Genomic DNA, 18,197 nt, shown 5'->3' with positions numbered 1-18,197 from the left:
TTTTATAATTTTTAGAACACACTTTTGCTTAAAACATTGTGCACTAGCACAATCAATGCCCCATTAATGACTTGGAATTCTACAAAGAAATGCTTATTAATAAAAAAATTGACAATGATGTTGCTGTTGCTGCACTGGAAACATTTAATTGACATCTTTGGTATTTAACCGAAGAAATGTCCCCTCTTTAATTATTTTCTGATTAGGTATCTGATTGTGATAAAATTAAAATTGCTAAAACAATGATGAAAAATATAAAAGAAAACTGTAAACATGATATTGGCTTTCCACAATTTCCTCTTCTAAAGTAGAGTAATTGTTTGACTGATTTAATTGGACCAAAATCAAGCAACATTCTAAAATTATTCTTTTTTTTTTAAATACATCTTCACTTCCAACAAGGCTGCAAGCTAATTAAAGTTGGAAGTTACTGGAAGAGGAAAGATGAAGATTGTAGAGCAAGATAATGATTGACAGACAACTTAAAGGATTGCAAACTATACGAATCAGGAAAGCAAGACGAAGGAAATGAATTCTAAAGAACTGATGTTTGAGGAAAAAAACTAGACGAATAAGAGTTTTTGGAGCACTTAGAAACAGTCACAGAAAAAGGATGAGACTTAATTGAATGACGAGTAACACGAGAATGAATTTTAGTAGATGGCACAAGAGACGCTAGCTCTTTAGAGCAGTGCCCATTATAGTATTTGTAGTAAAGAGAAAGAGAAGCAACATTACAATGATGTGATAATGGTTGGAGGTTGGCTGCCAGAGCACGTCCAACTATGTTTACAATGCGTTTTTGCACCTTGTCTAAAAGAGAGAGGGCATCATTAGAAGTTCTGCCACAGATATGGCAACAGTATTCCATACAAGGCCGGATTTGAGATTTATAGAGATAGAGAATAGAATCCGAAGTAAGAAAGTGTCGAGCTCGATAAAGAGATGCAACCTTAGCAGATACTAATTTTGCAACAGAGTTGATATATGGTTTCCAAGAGAGATCGGAAGTAGGAGTTAGTCCTAAATGATGAAAAGTGGATGACTCATCAAGTACATTACCGTTCATAAATATAGGAAGATCTAAATTATTGCGATAACGATTGGCTGAAAAAAAAAAAGAGTCTTATCTGAATTGAAGTTCACCAGCCACTGTGAGCCCCATGCTGTAACAGAAGTGAGATCTATTTCAGGCTCAAATGCCCCCTCCAAGCAATCAGAGAGTGTTGGCTTCTTATCATGACAAGAATAAATGGTAGTATCATCAGCAAACAATGCCACCATAGATGTGAGAATATTTGGAAAATCATTATTGTAAATTAAAAAGAGTATAAATGCCAATAATAGAACCTTCAGGAACCCATAAAGTTACAGAATAAGAAGAAGAGTGCTGTCCATCGAGGACAACTTTTATACTACGATTGGAAAGGAAGAATTCAATCTTAAAGATGTTGCCATCTTAAAGATGTTGCCAGATACACTGTAAAAAGAAAGCTTATGGAGAAGACCAGCATGCCAACCTTTATCACAAGCTTTTGAAACGCCAAGAGCGATGGCCCCACTTTTATATAATGCAGGATAAAATCTATCAGTTATTACTGTTAGCAAATCAGCTGTAGAACACGAAGATTGAAATCCATATACATATGAATCAGTATGCTCACCAGAATTTTTGAAAATAGGGATAACAGATGCCGCTTTCCAGCAGGCTGGAAAACAAGACTCTGATAAGCACTTGCTGAATAGCTTTGAGAGTATAGACGACAGCTCTGGAGAACACTTCTGCAAGACAATAACAGGTATGTTGTCCAGATCACAAGCTGAAGAGGGGTCTAAGAAGGAAATCACTTTAGATACCGAAGCTGGAGTGATACGAAAGTCAAGCAATGAATAAACCTGTTTGTTGGCAATATCAGGTAGAACGCAACTAGTGGAATCAAGAGATGATATTGATGAAAAGTTTTTAGCAGACAATTCAGCATTGACTTTAGGTGAGGTGACAAAGTCTGAACCATACAAGAGAGGAGGAATTAAAGATTTGCCCTTATTATTAATACTATTAAAGATTCTTCAGAAGTCACGAGAGCCTAATTTTTGTGATGAAAAACGAGATTTCATGACCTGAAAATAGAAGGCTTTGGTGTTAGACAAAACCTTTTTACAATGGTTTCTAGAAGTAATAAACAGTTATCTGTTTTCTGAAGAATTGTTTTGCTGATAGATATGAAAGTAACGCTTTCGATTGGAAATTGCAACAGCACAATGTGAGGAAAACTATGGAGAAGAGTGAGGCTTGACCTGGAATTGTCGAGAGGGAATAAAAGATTCCATGCCAGCCTGAATCCAAGAAATAATGTAAAAAGCACATTTGTCAGCAGGAAGACGAAAGATTTCTACCCAAGGGTCATCACGAAGAAAATCACGGAAAGAGTCCCAGTGAGCTTTAAGGTAGTTGTAAAAAAGGTACGATGATAGGTTGATTCAGGTGATGAAGAAGAATGAGATATTAGTTTTAGAGAGATCAAACTGTGAAGCACCTAAGTGTAAATGTGGAGAAACTGAGCACTGACTAGGATCAGAAACAAGACAGTCGAGTAAAAACAAGTTGAGTAAAGAAGGTAAATGATTCGGGTTGTGAAAGCGAGTGGGAAAGTTGACTATTTAAATTAGGGATTAAGAAAGGCAAAAGTTGTGGGCTTTAATGCCTGCAGAGTCACTGACACTAGAGCCAAGCAATTTAGTGTGATGAGCATTAAAGTCACTAACAACAACGATATTGGCTGATGGATAAAGAGAGCGGACTTGGTCAATATAATCAGAAATAACATCAAAAAGAGTGCAGTCTTAAGATGAAGGAGAGAGATATAGAACAAAGAGAAAAACAATAGAGTGAAGTGGTGCTAAACAAAAGCACATAAAAGAATAGTCTGTGGATTCAAACCTAGTTTCCCGAAAAGTGAGTGAATTCTTACAAATGTATATGCCTAGGCTAAGCATGTGACAATTGGAGTCTTTACGAATTAAAGGAAGATAACCATCAACACTAAGATCGCAAGAGATAGCTGAACTCAAATTAGTCTCACAAAGAGCAAGGTCTGGTGAACTTTGCAAGAGATAAGACTCAACAGAAGAAAAGTTACTTCGAAGACCACAAATATTAGTGAATGATAGGTTTAGAGAACTTGGTAATGATGATGGTTTTTTGTTTTTTACAGTTTTTGGTACTTGATTCATTTTTAAATTTGTTAGAGGGCTTAAATTAAAGCACAGATAGTACTGAGAACACTATTTAATAATCCAAGCATTTGCCTCATTACTATTAATATAACCTAAGCTGTAATAAAGGCTCCAAATGTGGCCTCCGCAATGCACATCAAAAGTACAAACAGGGACACCATCCATGCGCAACGTGGCACTGTTAATACTTTGATATTTTTTCAGCTTTTGATGAAATCAGCCTCTCTGAGAGCTACCACAGAGTTTGGAAAACCTGACTACCAGCTGGCCTAAGAACAATAAAACTGAGTTTTAGAGCTGTACCCTCATTAGGAGATAACAGAATGAGTTGCCTAGCCATAAAAATAGAGACACAAGCAAAACCCATGCATTGAGTCAAGAAGATCCAGCAATCAACATCCTAAACTGGTAACAATGTATTAAATATATATCTGTGCCAGCATATAGATGAAGAAGGGGTGCGAGGCTAGTCAACAGATAGAATCTGTTTACCCCTTAAGTCTTTGCCGTAGAGGCCTTCTACAAGACAGTAGTCGGATGCATTTAATGTCTGCCCAAGATGAGTATTTTTATCGATACACTTTCTCTAGCCTTTACTAAACCAAGAGCCCCAAGGGAACGGGTGTTTTAAGTCGGAGTTGGCATCTCCTAGCCTTTGCCTAAAAAGGTGTATACTACAAGGCAGCAGGACATGAAGCAGATAGTATTGGGTTATATGCCACCAGTAGCATTCAGATATTCAAATGAGGTGGTTGGTTAGTAAAATCCCCAAAGTTTTAAGAAGGTAACAGAAATTTTAATCACATGTTTGAGTATATCAAATGACTGAAATCTGTAAACGATACAGCAGAACGAGCTGTTTGTTGAATTTAAGACTATGCAACATTTATTACAAATGATGAAGAGCAGAAAGAATTTCTTTTAGGTCAGTAGAGCACCACTGAAAAGTTCTTCCTCACATAAATAAACAAGTAATTTAAAAACTTAATTTTTGAAAATATGCTCTAAACAATCTCTTTTTTATTATACCTTTAAAATATTGTTATTTTGTTGTTACAATTTAAAAAAAAAATGAGATTTTGATTTTCTTAGTACTTATTCCCATTGTGCTTTATTATTATTAATTTATACCAGTCATTTCTTTGCTTCTTTGTTTAATAATTGAGTATTTATCAAGTTTTTTGTTTTAATTAAATATTATAATTTAATTGAAACAAAAAAACTTCTTCGGAAAAACTACTTGCCAAATATAATAATTAGACTGGGCTAAAAATGTTTTTACAGCTTCAACCAGATATTTGTCATAGCAAAATTTGTAAACTAAGGAGCTTACGTAGAAGAACTTGAACAAGAAGTAGTAGTAAGTTTTCCAAGCTGCGTTCACCCCATAAAAAAATGAGTAAATATTGCCGCTAAAACATCGGAAAGAGAAAGAAAAACACCTGTGAAAATAAAATGTTTGCGGTAAAATTATAAGAAAAGCTTTGCAACTTGCCTGAAGTTAAAAAAAAGATTGCTTTTAAAGTTATATCAGAAAAAGCATATGATCAAGGATAAAAAAAAATTAAACTTGCTACAGGATGCAAAACCTGTTACAAGTTACAAATCAAACTGGACAGATCACTTTGATTGATACTTAGTCCAACAAGAAACTGATATAGCTTATTAAAGAACTAAGGTAAAATAATTTAATGAAGTATGACTATTTTTTAAGTAATATATCTTAATTATAAATTCTATTTTAAACATCAATTAAAAGGAATAAACTGCATACAAACAAACCTGAAAAAAAGCACTTTCAGTAATTGATATTGTAGTTGAAGATTTGTTAATAAAAGACTTTCAAGAACATGATGTCGAGAAAGAAAATTTGTAAGTAAAGGAAAGTTTTCCTATTATCAAGTGTGTGGATAACGAGGAGTTAGTTAAATTTCTTGTTGTGATTAAAGAAGAGAACCTAAGCAATCAAAAAGTCAAGCTTTGTATTGACGGAGGAAAAGGCTTTCTGAAGGTAAGTAAAATATATTTTTATCTTTCTATTTCATTCCAAATATATTTCAGTACAATTGATTCAGCTAAAACTAAAACAAAAAGTTTTGTAAAAATTTTTCATAATTTAGAACCTCTGTCATAAGTTTGAACCTCTGTCAGATTGTGAGATTGTAGGTTTAGAAGTTGAAAAAAATAATCATGAAGACAAATAAAAAAAATGCTTATGAAGCACCTCAGAGTTCAAAATAAATAGAAAGTTCTGTAAAAACTTCTATTTTACTAGCTTTAGTTCTTAATGTTCCTGAAGCGCTTTAGTTGTTTTAGTTCCTGAAAGTCACTACAATGTTTCTATATTATTGTTCCTGAAAGTCACTACAATGTTTCTATATTAATGTTCCTGAAAGTCACTACAATGTTTCTATATATTAATGAACAGTCTTAATTTAGATAAACTAAAAAGTAAAAGCATTTTAAAAACAACATTTTAAAAATAGAATAAAATGTAAAAAATAAAAAATTTATTAAAAAAAAACTATTTAAAACAACATTTAAAAAATGGACTAAAAAGTAAAAAATAAACTATTATACGGGACTCAAGTTATATACTTTAATGTATTTTTTTAATATATTTTGTTACGTTTTTTTATATCACAATAATATACTAAACTTATTTTTAAACAGTACCATAATTATATTATATATTAACTAATGTACATGACAAGGGTTTGTATTTTACAAATAATATATTCATGACATTCATATCCAAATGATATATATCCAATATTATGATTTATTTTGGGTATATGATAAAGGCTTTATAGTTAAGGCCTTTACTATAAAGCCTTTTTAAAGCTATAACATTTTTAGAATTGATAATTTTTTTTTATTAATTTGCGTAAAAAAATAATAATAAAAAACTAATTTCTGTACATTTTGGGAAAAAAAAAAACTTACTAAAGTTCCAAGTAAATTTTCTACCTACAATAGATAAACTTGAAATTAAAAATTGTAATAATAACAATTTTAAATTAAATTGAAAAACTGAAATGAAATTAATAAATAAAATATTTAATAAATTCAAAACTAAAAATTTGTTATATTTTCACATAATTTTTAATTGCAAATAGTGAACTAAAATATATATTAAATATATTATACTTTATTATTTAACTTTAATGTGAGATAAATCAAAAAACCTAATATAATTTTGACACTTTTTTAGTAAAATAAAATAACTGTTCATTTTTTTTCGACTGAGTTATCAAGAAAACAAAAAGAGTATTAAAATAACTGTTCATTTTTTCTACTGAATTATCAAAAAAATAAACAAAAGGAAACAAACAAAAATTTCATTTCTGTGCTTAACAAAGCATTTCATTTCATTAAACTTGGAATCATCATTGCATGCCTATTTTATACTGGTATGATTTCAAAGTGTTAATACCAGCATTAATTATTTCTCGTGTAAATTTTGTTGTGAATTTTCATTAAAAAAAACCCCATGATTTGATGCTATGAATTGTTAAAATTATTATATTTACAAAGTTGAGTAACTAATATGAAACAATTTTTTTTTTAATTAATCAGCTAAAAAGAAAAAAAAAAAAAGACCATTAATTCTATGTGTAGGACTGTCATAATGACCACCCCCTCTAATAAAAAAAGTACATGTTTTTTTTAATAATCATAATACTTATAAGCCTATGGAGGCTCAGATTTGGAAAAAAAATAAACCATTTAAAAGATTTAAATTATATTTAATTAAAATTTTTAAATATATTTATTTCTGAATTTAAACCAACAAAAATCGAAGTTTATGTTTTGCAATGCAACGACTTTATGAAGTAACGAAGTAATTGTGTTGCAAAACCTAAACCTCAATACTTGAACAGGAAAACATAAAGTCTAAGAGCCGCTCTGAAGTGTTTTATTTTTATGTCTCGCTCTTAATGTGTAGTTTATTTAATACCATATTCAAAATGTTTAATAAATGTTTAGTTTATTTATTAAGTCTTATTTTCAGATACTGTTAAAAATAGTAATAATGTCAAATAAAATAAAAAGAAAGCAGCCTACATTGGCAGGGTTTGGTTTCACAAAAAATGTTATGCACAGAGGAGAAATGAGTGCAATCCGATTGCCATTAGAAGATGTTGAAACTAGTGTTGAATGCGAACATTGCAAAAAATTATTTAAAAGCCAACAAGGATTAGCTTTTCATGTTAAAGTTATTCATGGAACTAGCAAACAAGATTGTAAACATTCACAATCACAAGTTATTCAAAGTAATGAAGAACTTATCACTCTAGCAGTCAAAGATATGCTCAATAACATAGTCAACAAAGCTGTTAGTGCAATGAAAAAAAGTGAAGAGCCTAGCAAATTAGCTGGTAAAAAACGCCACCAATATACTGCTGCCTTTAAAGCAGAAGCAATTAACGCCTATGGTTACGAGGCAAATCAAGAAACTATAGCAAAGTCATTTGGTGTAACACGAAGTCAGATTTTGCGATGGCTTAAAAAAAAAAAGAAACTATTATTAAAGATGCCGAATCATTCTATCGCAAGACGTTCCATAAAATATCTTGAACTATACGAAGTTATTTACAAAGAATTTTTACAAGCCAGATTGAAAGATCATACTGTTAACTTTTCCTGGCCTTGGAGTAAAGCTAGAAATATACAATTAAACATTGATCCAAATGTGGAAATAAAACATCACATTATAGTTTGCTTTTTACAAAAAAAAAAAAAAAGAGTTAAAAATGAGATCGAAACGGAAAAAAAAAAAAGGAAACATAAGAAATGGAACCACTATTACAGAAATAGCATGCAACATAGAGAAAAGTGTATCAGAACAGGTTCTAAAGATCCAAGTTACGACAAAAAATGGGGACGGTACCAACCTGAACAAAGGCTCAATTTTGACCAGAGCCCTCTTCCCTTTGTTACTCATAATAAGAAAACTTGCAAGTATGTACCCAAGGGTCAAGATGCAACACATAATACATGGGTCCCACAACCGGGCTCAGGATTGGAAAAAAAGTTCATACTACCATCAAGAAATGATGAACTTTATTGAATGACTTAAAAATTATTAACCTTAACAACATGTGATAAAAATTTTGAATACTCTTGCTTGACTTTCATCGCAGTTTTTATAAACCAACAAAAATTTTAAGCATTTTTTCAAATAAAGTTGTTAACAACTAAGTCAATTCCAACATAACTTTAGAAGACAAACAAGAAAAGGAGACAACTTCGAACAAGATTATTTCTCTATATACTTTTTCTGTAAAATGCAAACATAAACCAGACAAGAACTGTGAAGTTCATGACAACTTGTTTTTATTTTTGTTTCTTTAGAGCAGTTATTATTTTCAGCAACAAAAATAATTCAAAGCAAAAAACAATTAAAAATTTTTTTTTTTTTAAGTTGACATTAAATGGAATGATTTTATTTATTTGTTTCTTATTTTTAAAGCAAAAATATAAATTGCCATCTATTTGTAAAATATATTTATATGATTTTAATGTAACAAGTATATATTATCTCTATAAGAAAACAACTATGCAATGCATGCATTTACTTTTATGTGCAACTTTTTGTATAATATAATTATATTTACTTGTTCTTGAGTATACACATGTTTAGCTTATTTGAATAAAGAATTAAATATATACACAGAATTTCCGCGGTTCGATTCCTACAACTGTCCAATTTTTTGTTTTTCTTTTAAATACCGCTGGTCATATGTTTGCTTTGTAACATACGTACATATATATATATATATATATATATATATATATATATATATATATATATATACATATATATATATATATATATATATATATATATATATATATATATATATATATATATATATATATATTTATATATATATATATAAAGTATTTTTTTGTCGAAATTTGTTTGTTTTTGTTTTAAAATCTGTGCTTTAAATGCATTTAAAAATTTATAATTTTTGATTCTTGTAAACTAGATATTTATACATGTTAATCTTTAATAAAATAATAAATAATAAAAACGATTCTTAATGTTTTTGATGAAAAACGTATGTGTGATAATTTATATACATAGAGTATAATATTTTAGGAGTTTTAAATATGAATAAATTATTTAAATTATTATAAAACTTTAATTATATTCTAAACAGTTTGAATTTTAGTTATAGATAACTATTCATAATTTGTAATAAATTAATAACTTAAATAACCTTCGATATAAAGTAGAAAATAACGATTTGTTGTTAATAAATAGTATTAATATAATAATTAGTACTTACAAAAATGGTGAGGTCTTGAACGTTTTTAGTTTCACCGGAAGGTGACAATGGTGCAGGTTTATTGAGGGTTACTGGTGATTGCGGTTCCATATTATTTCAATTCATTGAGATTTAACAATAAATTAGCAATATTTCGATAAATAATAACGTAGTTTAATCAAAATTACGAAACGTATTTCAGGAATATTTTAAGGCCCGTCTATTATTGATTCAATTTAATTTTCGGCTACCGTTGGGAGATATCTATCCAAATATGAACCAATCATGGTTTAAGAATAGACCCATGCCTCGTATTATATTCCGAGAGGTCCATACTCCCATCGATCTTTCCAAAGCTCCTTTGTCGTTGTACGGTTCTTTGCCGGAAGGTCGACTGACATTAATTTGATTTAGAATGGTTTCACCTCCTGGACCAAGTGATGGAAAACCTAACTATAAAGTTGGTAAACGTTTTTAGTTTCGATAGTAATTTTTTGTTAATGTTATACTAAACTATTTCAAATAAAGCAAATTAAATATATCTATCATACCTAATTAAATATTTTAATATATTTAAAGTATATTAATTTAAATTAAATATTAAATTATTTAAAATATATATAAAGATGACGGATGTGTACTTCATTCACGTGTGATTAAAACGATGATTAATTTTAGCCTTTTTTCAATTGAAATTAGCTAAGATATGCCTCCCAACCTCGTGAATCATTTATGAGTACATCTCCACCAAGCTCCTAAAAACTTGACAAATTTAAAATATTCACTCCCCGAAATTTAGGAGTGATGATCATTATTATCATAATAAATTTAGTGTTGATTTATTATAAATAAGTAATGTATTCTAGACTTTTGGACCCTTTTCATTACTTAAAACTAAATTACTATTTATTATAATATAGGTAATTTGTTGTTAAATCTCAATAAACCCGCAATTATTAAATTATCATTAATATAAATATTACTAAGTATAATATATTGTTATACATTCAGGCTAAAAAATACAGATAGATATATTTAGCATTGCTTTACAAAATTAATATCATATTAAATTTAGCTTAGATGTATAAGTTTTGGCCTTGCTACAACCTAATATTTTGTAATTAAATTCCTCAATAAACTATGTATTAGTCATTACTACATTACATTATTTCATCATTTAGCACTAATTTACATCTCTACTAATTAGTCTACATCTACATCTTAGCACTAATTTACATCCCTTTTTTTCTTATCACTGATTATGATAGAGAATTTTGTATTCTAATCTATATACATACTAAAACATAGATCTAAAAACCAAATGTCATAAGCCATTTTTTTAACAACATATTACACTAAATTTACATATAGAAATTAATCATTTGACAAATCTTTCTTTAATAATATGACCCTATTTTTACTTTTGTCAAAATTAAATTGAATGATTTTGTGATTATTTTTTTTTTAAATTCTTTAAAGATGTTGATTTTTAGATGTACATACATTAACTGTCAAATAGGGATTGGTGCAATCAAATATAGTGCATCATCTGTCAAATAATATTTGGTGCAATTAAACACAAGGTTAGGGTTTGGGTCATCATATGAAATTGATGCGTTATGCATTTTTAAACAATTTTACTTTAAAGTGTTATTAGAAACCAGGCTTAGTTATTTTTATAACGGAATTTAATCATAACGGTATGAAAAAGATAACAAATATTTTTGTTTTAATGTAATTTTTTATTCGTAATTTAATTACAGCATTTTCTGATGATTTTCAGACCTATGGTAGAGATGTAAATTAGTGCCTGTTATTTATATTACCCATAAGTTAACTTTAGAAAAGGAAATACAAATTTTCTTAAGTAATCATGATTAATGTTTTACAATGATAATTTCTAATCGCATCTATGTATCATAAATACAATTTTTGATCCTTTAACTTGATAAAAAATATGGTTGGCATTATTATTATAATTTTTTTGTGCTTTCTATTTTTCGTCAGGACAAAATTTTTAACATTGTGTTAATGTTGTTATTGCCATAACAACAAGGAAATGAGGTGGCAATAATTGGTATAAAACTTAATAATAATTGCATTGCCAAATGTTGACCCTAATAACTATAGCCTAATATTTTATGTTTATCTGTATTTTTAATTAAAAGTCAACTATTGTGAGACTTACACGTTTAGTTTCTAATTTGAACGTTTTTTTTTTGTAATAGCTGATATATCATTGGCTGACCTTGGACGCAGGTACATCAACCTTGCTGAGCACGAGATGCCTGGTTTAATGATGATGAGGAAACGATATGGTGCTGAGCAACCATTAAAAGGAGCAAGAATTGCTGGTTGTCTACATATGACAATTCAGACAGCTGTTTTAATTGAAACTCTAAAAGAACTTGGAGCTGAAGTACAATGGTCATCTTGCAATATATTTTCAACTCAAGATCATGCTGCAGCTGCTATTGCAAAAGCAGGTTTTCCTGTTTATGCATGGAAAGGAGAGACTGATGAAGAATATTTGTGGTGTATTGAGCAAACTTTGATATTTCCAGATGGTCAGCCGTTAAACATGATATTAGATGATGGTGGTGATTTAACAAACCTTGTCCATGTTAAGTATCCAGAGCTCATGGCAGGTAAACATATTAAAACATTATTTATTTAACACCTAATGAAAAGCTTTTTTTAATTGCATTAATTTTGTTTTCATTTTATTATTTTAAGTTTTATTCTTAAAGAAGTTACTGTTTTCATACATAGCACCTTTTTATTCTACATAGCACCTTTTTAATATCCAATTATTTAATTTAAATAATCGTTGCTCTTTTATCAGTAAGTGTGTAATTATTTTCAAGTTTTTGTTACTTTAGTCCCCTATACTTTATATATATAACTTTAAATAAAGCTATTTTGTAAATAAATTTTTTTTTTAACATTTTTAGGTATACGAGGTCTATCAGAAGAAACAACAACTGGAGTTCATAATCTTTACAAAATGTTTAAGAATAATTTACTTAAGTGCCCTGCTATTAATGTAAATGATTCTGTAACAAAATCCAAGTTTGATAATTTGTATGGATGCCGTGAGTCTCTTGTTGATGGCATTAAGCGTGCTACTGATGTTATGATAGCTGGAAAGATTTGCACAGTTGCAGGTTATGGAGATGTTGGCAAAGGATCAGCAGCAGCACTTCGTGCTTTTGGTGCTAGAGTTGTTATTACAGAAATTGATCCTATCAATGCATTGCAAGCAGCTATGGAAGGTTTGATTTTAAATAAAAATAATAATTTTCTGTGGTTAATGTCTATGATGAATAAAAAAGACAAGCATATAACTGATTTGTGATGATAGCATAATCTGAGACATTAACACTTGTTAGAATTATTTGTTTATGTACCTATAAAGATTTTAAAACTTAAAAAAACTGATTAAACTTGATCTTTAATTATAAACCTCATAGGGTAAAACATTCTTCCTACTTTAATGAATTACTGTATCGGCAAAGTTTTTTTTTTTAGGTTAATGCCAATTCTTACCACTAGACAGTCTATATAGTGATAGTCTAGTTATTATATTTGGCAAAATAAATAGTTAAATAAATAAAGTTGTTTATAGAATGTAATAAATAAATTTATTTAACAAATAATTCTCTGGTTTTGTTAATAGTGATTTTAAAATTGCATAGAAGTATTATCATACAAAGAGTTAGTTGCTCCTTTAGGTGCACTGCCTAATTTTTTATATAGCTTGATTTTTAAAATGTCAATGAAGATACAAAAGACAAGCATATATCTGATCAACTTGATGATATAAGTTTCTGAGACTTTTAATTGAATTTAGGTTCTTGTATTTTACAAATTAGAACAGCCAATGATGATTAAACACTTAGGACACCTGATTATTATGATTTTTAAGTTATCTGAGACTGTTTATAACACTTATACAGAAAGTTACTCCTAACTATAAAACCTGTTCAAATTTAGCAGAATTATGAATGTTTTCAAATCAAATTTCTTACAGTATGAAATTGCAATGTTAGTCAAGTTGTTTAAGTTGCCATACCTTACCTCTAAACTATTTTTCTGTGATAATATTTTAGCTATTATTTTTGGCAATATAAATTGTTAAATGCACTAATTTATGTAAAAAAAAAAAAAAGTTTATATATGTAATGCATTTGACACAAATAAAGTTTATACGACCTATTTAGAATACATTTTCAGACTAAAAACTAAAGTTGAAACAAAAAGTCAATGAAGATATAAAGACAAGCATATATCTGATCAGCTTGATGTTGCATATTTCTGAGACTTAGTTTTGTTTATAATTTTTATTGGAACAGACAATGATGATGGAACACTTAGGACACCTTATGATTAAAATGATTTTTAAGTTAACTGAGACTGTTTCTGTTCATATTTAAGTATTTTTATTGAGAGAAATAAGTTCAACAAATTAAAATGATAACTTCTGATGTTACTGATTGTTGTGAGTTAAAGAATAAATATTTTTATAAAATTGTTATACACTTTTGGCCTAATGAAGTGTTAGATCTGGACATAGTTACTATCTTAAGTGGTAGTGCATGCTTTATAAGAAAGAAGTTCTGGGCTCAATCCCTACTATTTTATATATATTTATAATGTCAATTCACTTAATTTTTAATTTTGCATTATTGTTATGTTGTATTTATTGCACATCTTCTAAATTTAGAAAAACAATTGAAATAAGATTTATTTTAAAAATATAATCATTGTGATCAAATTTTTTAAAAGATGAATTTTTTCCAGGTTTTTATCTTTTCTCTGGCATCAATTTATATCTTACATTTTAGTGTGTTTTTGTTTGTGCGTTCATTTTCATTTTGTCATAAGCAACAGTGTTTTTGTTTAGGCTACCAAGTAACAACTATGGATGAAGCTTGTTCTCAGGCACATATTTTTGTCACAACAACAGGATGCTCTAGTATTATTAGACCTGAACATTTTCAACAGATGCGAGATAATGCAATTGTTTGTAATATAGGTCATTTTGATTGTGAAATAGATGTCAAATGGCTAAATGATAACTGTGTGAAGGAAACAATTAAACCACAGGTTGATTTTTGTTTACATTTGTTTAAAAATTAATCTGATGCAATTGTTTTTTATAGTGTGAAAATACTTACAATAAATTTAAAAGTTTCTAATTCATAAAAATATTTTCCCTAGGAATCAATGCTATGAGAGTTAAAAAATTTTATGCATTAAATTTACTTTGAAAATCAATATAAGTTCTTTTGCCTAAAAGTTGTCCATTATAAATCGGTAAAATATTTAGGTTGATCGTTACCTTCTTTCTAATGGTCGCCATGTCATTGTTTTAGCTGAAGGCCGGCTTGTTAATTTGGGTTGTGCTCATGGTCATCCTAGTTTCGTCATGAGTAATTCGTTTACAAACCAGGTTTTAGCACAGATTGAGTTATGGAAGAACTCAAGTAGTTATGAAATTGGAGTTCACATGTTACCAAAGCATGTATGTTCTTTTTTAACGCAGATTTGTTGATTTTTTTGCTTCGGCCTTAATATGTTCTTAAGATTCTTATTAAGGATTTTTATTTTTTAGTTGGATGAAGAAGTTGCTCGTCTACATTTAGAACACCTAAGTGTTGATCTTACAAAGTTAACAACTCATCAAGCTGAGTATCTCGGTGTTCCGGTACAAGGACCTTACAAACCCAACCACTATAGATATTAATTCAAATTTTTATGAATAAACAAATGTAAACTAATCGATTTAAATAAATTTTTTAAAACTCCTTTTTTAAAAACTCTGACGTTAATTGCTTCTAACTTTACAACTGGAGACTTAACAACAAAAATTGCTCTTATCTTAATTATCAAGAACATTTTTATTTTAAGACGTCGACAATTTCGATTATATCTTTATATTAAATATTAATATCAAAGTAACAATTGTTTCACATTGTTACTTTGATCAGTTAATGTTTTAAATTAAAGGAATTTTAAATTAATTCTTGTACCTTCAATTCAACTCTATTACTGTAATTCATCGTCAGTCCGGAAAAAAAACCTTTCTGAAAAAGTCAGTTTAACAACGAGGTGCTTGTTGTAAGGTTACGGTTTTAAAATGTTGAATAATTCGGCAAAAAATAAAGACTAGAAAGAACTCCGTAGGGGTTAAAAACTCTTTACTTGTGTCCACCTTATGTTTCTGTTTTCTAATTTAATTACATCCCACTTACTATTTTGTCTAGTTCTAGTGGTCTAATACGAGATGTTGCTTTTACCTAATATATTGATTTATTAAAAATACGAATTTATTCTGAAAAAGGCAGTCCAACTACGCGTTTTTTAGACCTTGTCTAAAGAGAAAGAGCATCAGTTAAAGAACCAGTCCAACAACATGTAGTTGATTAACTGACATCTTGGTTCCGATGTAAAATAGGAAATGGAAGTAAAATTCATTTACAAAATGTGTTGTACCCCTAACCCTGTCCTAAAGCTTTATTGAAAAAATCGACGAAACTGTAATACTATATAAAAGGTTGAAAAATTTCGTATAAACTGAACTCATTTGCGAAAACGAATACAATCTAGGAACAAAGAAAGACAAATTATGTGGTATACACAATGTTAAACGAAGTTCGATCGTATGCAACTGCCAGCTACCAAGTATTTATTATCTATTATAAACAAATATTAGGTAGGAAAATTTGTGAAAAAAAATCGGCCTATTGTGTTCCAGTAAAATAACTGGTTTTCGAGTCCGGTTGCAAATTATAACTATTGACTTAGAGAATCGCTCGAGACGTTATAACTTACGTATCGATGGCATAAAAGAAAACCCTGGAGTGATTGTGAGAAGGCTTTAAAAGACATCTTTAAAACAAAACTAAATATATTAAGTTGAGTAGTTGTGGAACAAGCGCATCGAGTCGGTGCAGTTAAAGATAATAAAACAGCAAGATCAATCGTTTTAAAGCTTTTAAATTTTAATGATAAAATATTAAAGCTCAGTAAATAAACTTATAGGAACCGGCATTTACATTAATGAAGATTATGCAAAAGAAACGATGATTCTGACGCTGATTTGCATTTTTAACAAAAACAGATTTAGTTCATCCTTTTTTGAAATAAAAACTTTTAAAAGTGAACTAAAAACCTTAAAGAGTAATTTTACTGTAATACACATTAACATGAGAAGTATAAATAGCAATATGGATAAGCAAAAACATTTTCTTATCGAATGCGATTATTTATTCAGTATGCTATGCCTAACAGAAACGTGGTGTTCTGACGAATCATGCAGAATAAATTCAAATTTAGAAATTCCTAACTACAATTTATTATCGTCTGAAAGAAAAACTAACAAAAGGGGAGGTGGAATTATAACTTATATTAGGAATGATTAAGTTACCAAAATAAGAGATGACCTTTCGACCTCAGATGCCGATAGTGAGGTTTTTACAATTGAAATAACTAGCAATAAATCAAAAAACATGCTGGTCCCCACATGTTACCGGCAAATTTAAATTCTCCAATTATTTGCTTTAAATAATAAATTTTATTTAAATTTTCCAATTATTTAAAGCAAATTTTTATAAAAAACAACTGAGCAAAAAAAAATATTCTGTATTGGAGACATAAACATAGATTGCTTACAATATGATAAACATGCCAATACTAAACTTTATTTAGACAAAATGCTTCAACATCTTCCCAATTATTAACAAACCAACTCGAGTAACTCCAACTTCAATCACTGCATCGGACAATATATTACCTAATTCATTCTTTGATACTTCTCTAAAGGCAGGAATAATAAAAGCAGATATATCTGATCATTTTCCTATTTTCTTCTCCTTGACACAAGATATAAAATCTAATAATAGTTGTAAAATTAAAACTTATAAAAGATAAATCAACAAATTTGCTATTCAATTTAAAAACTCACTGTCGGCAGAAGAATGGGATAAGGTATACCATGAATGCATTCTTGGGCACACTAACTCTGCTTATAATAACTTTGAAAAACTTTTTCTAAAAAACTATAATATGCACTTCCTAATTAAAGTAAAATTAATAAAAGAAAAACACTTAAAATGTCAATGGATCACCAAAGGTATTGAAAAATCCTCAAAAAAAACAAAAAAAAACTTTATATTAAATACTTCAAAAATAGAAATGAGGCAAACCTAAATGTTTACAAACAGTATAAAAACTTGTTTGAAAAAATTTAAAAAAATTCAAAGAAAAACTATTACTCAAATAAAATAAAAAACACAAATGGTGATATTAAGAAAACTTGGGATATCATGAAAGAAATAATTGGGATAAAAACCTGCAAAATAAATAGTTTACCTGCTTAAATTGTCATAGATAATAATGAGTATGACTAATAATGCAATTTCCGAAAAATTAATAGTTTTTTTGTCAACATAGGCCCAAATCTAGCTTCAAAAGTCAATTGTCCAAACAACTCACTTGAAATTTATCTAACTAGTGTCAACAACGAATTAATATTTAAAGAACTAGAAACTGATGAACTCGAAAATGCAATAAACTCTCTTAAAACAAACAATTCTCTAGGTATAGATGACATTTGCAGTAACATCGTCTTTAATCTCTTTTCGGAAATACGCAAACCTATTTTCGAAATATTTA

The 18,197-nt window shown here is 28.9% G+C and overlaps 2 protein-coding genes across 3 annotated transcripts in view; one reads left to right on the top strand and one right to left on the bottom strand.

Annotated features, from left to right (window-relative positions):
• The window catches only part of LOC136091621 (heat shock factor-binding protein 1-like), a 19,258-nt gene extending 9,505 nt beyond the window's left edge, over positions 1-9,753 (bottom strand). Inside the window, exons 1-2 of the mRNA XM_065819331.1 lie at positions 9,540-9,753; positions 6,184-6,207 (exon numbers count right to left, since the gene is read on the bottom strand). Of these exons, the coding sequence (XP_065675403.1) occupies positions 6,184-6,207; positions 9,540-9,629 (114 nt within the window). The 5' untranslated portion in view covers positions 9,630-9,753. The remainder of the gene's footprint in view (positions 1-6,183; positions 6,208-9,539) is intronic.
• Positions 9,754-9,821: 68 nt separating this feature from the next.
• Positions 9,822-15,340, top strand: LOC100203841 (adenosylhomocysteinase). 2 transcript variants are annotated; one of them, XM_065819329.1, is made up of 6 exons: positions 9,822-9,982; positions 11,747-12,166; positions 12,473-12,793; positions 14,425-14,627; positions 14,851-15,045; positions 15,136-15,340. In XM_065819329.1, exons 1-6 carry the CDS (start codon positions 9,934-9,936, stop codon positions 15,265-15,267), a joined length of 1,320 nt encoding a protein of 439 aa, XP_065675401.1. In that variant the 5' UTR covers positions 9,822-9,933; the 3' UTR covers positions 15,268-15,340. The 2 variants fall into 2 exon arrangements, with proteins under 2 accessions (XP_065675401.1, XP_065675402.1); XM_065819330.1 differs by having other exon boundaries at positions 9,830-9,978.
• Positions 15,341-18,197: the final 2,857 nt, after the last annotated feature.

This window comes from Hydra vulgaris, chromosome 15 (genome assembly GCF_038396675.1).
Source record: "Hydra vulgaris chromosome 15, alternate assembly HydraT2T_AEP".
NCBI lineage: Eukaryota > Metazoa > Cnidaria > Hydrozoa > Anthoathecata > Hydridae > Hydra > Hydra vulgaris.
The sequence above is the reverse complement of the archived record's forward strand: the minus strand, read 5'-3'. Positions and strand labels throughout refer to the sequence as shown.

Bases quoted from the DNA above. Each gene is read 5' to 3' on its own strand.
- LOC100203841 (XM_065819329.1), top strand. From the start codon at position 9,934: ATGGTTTCACCTCCTGGACCAAGTGATGGAAAACCTAACTATAAAGTT. The intron at 9,983-11,746 runs GTAAACGTTTTT...TTTTTGTAATAG, and splicing joins AAAACCTAACTATAAAGTTG to CTGATATATCATTGGCTGAC. The intron at 12,794-14,424 runs GTTTGATTTTAA...GTTTTTGTTTAG, and splicing joins ATTGCAAGCAGCTATGGAAG to GCTACCAAGTAACAACTATG.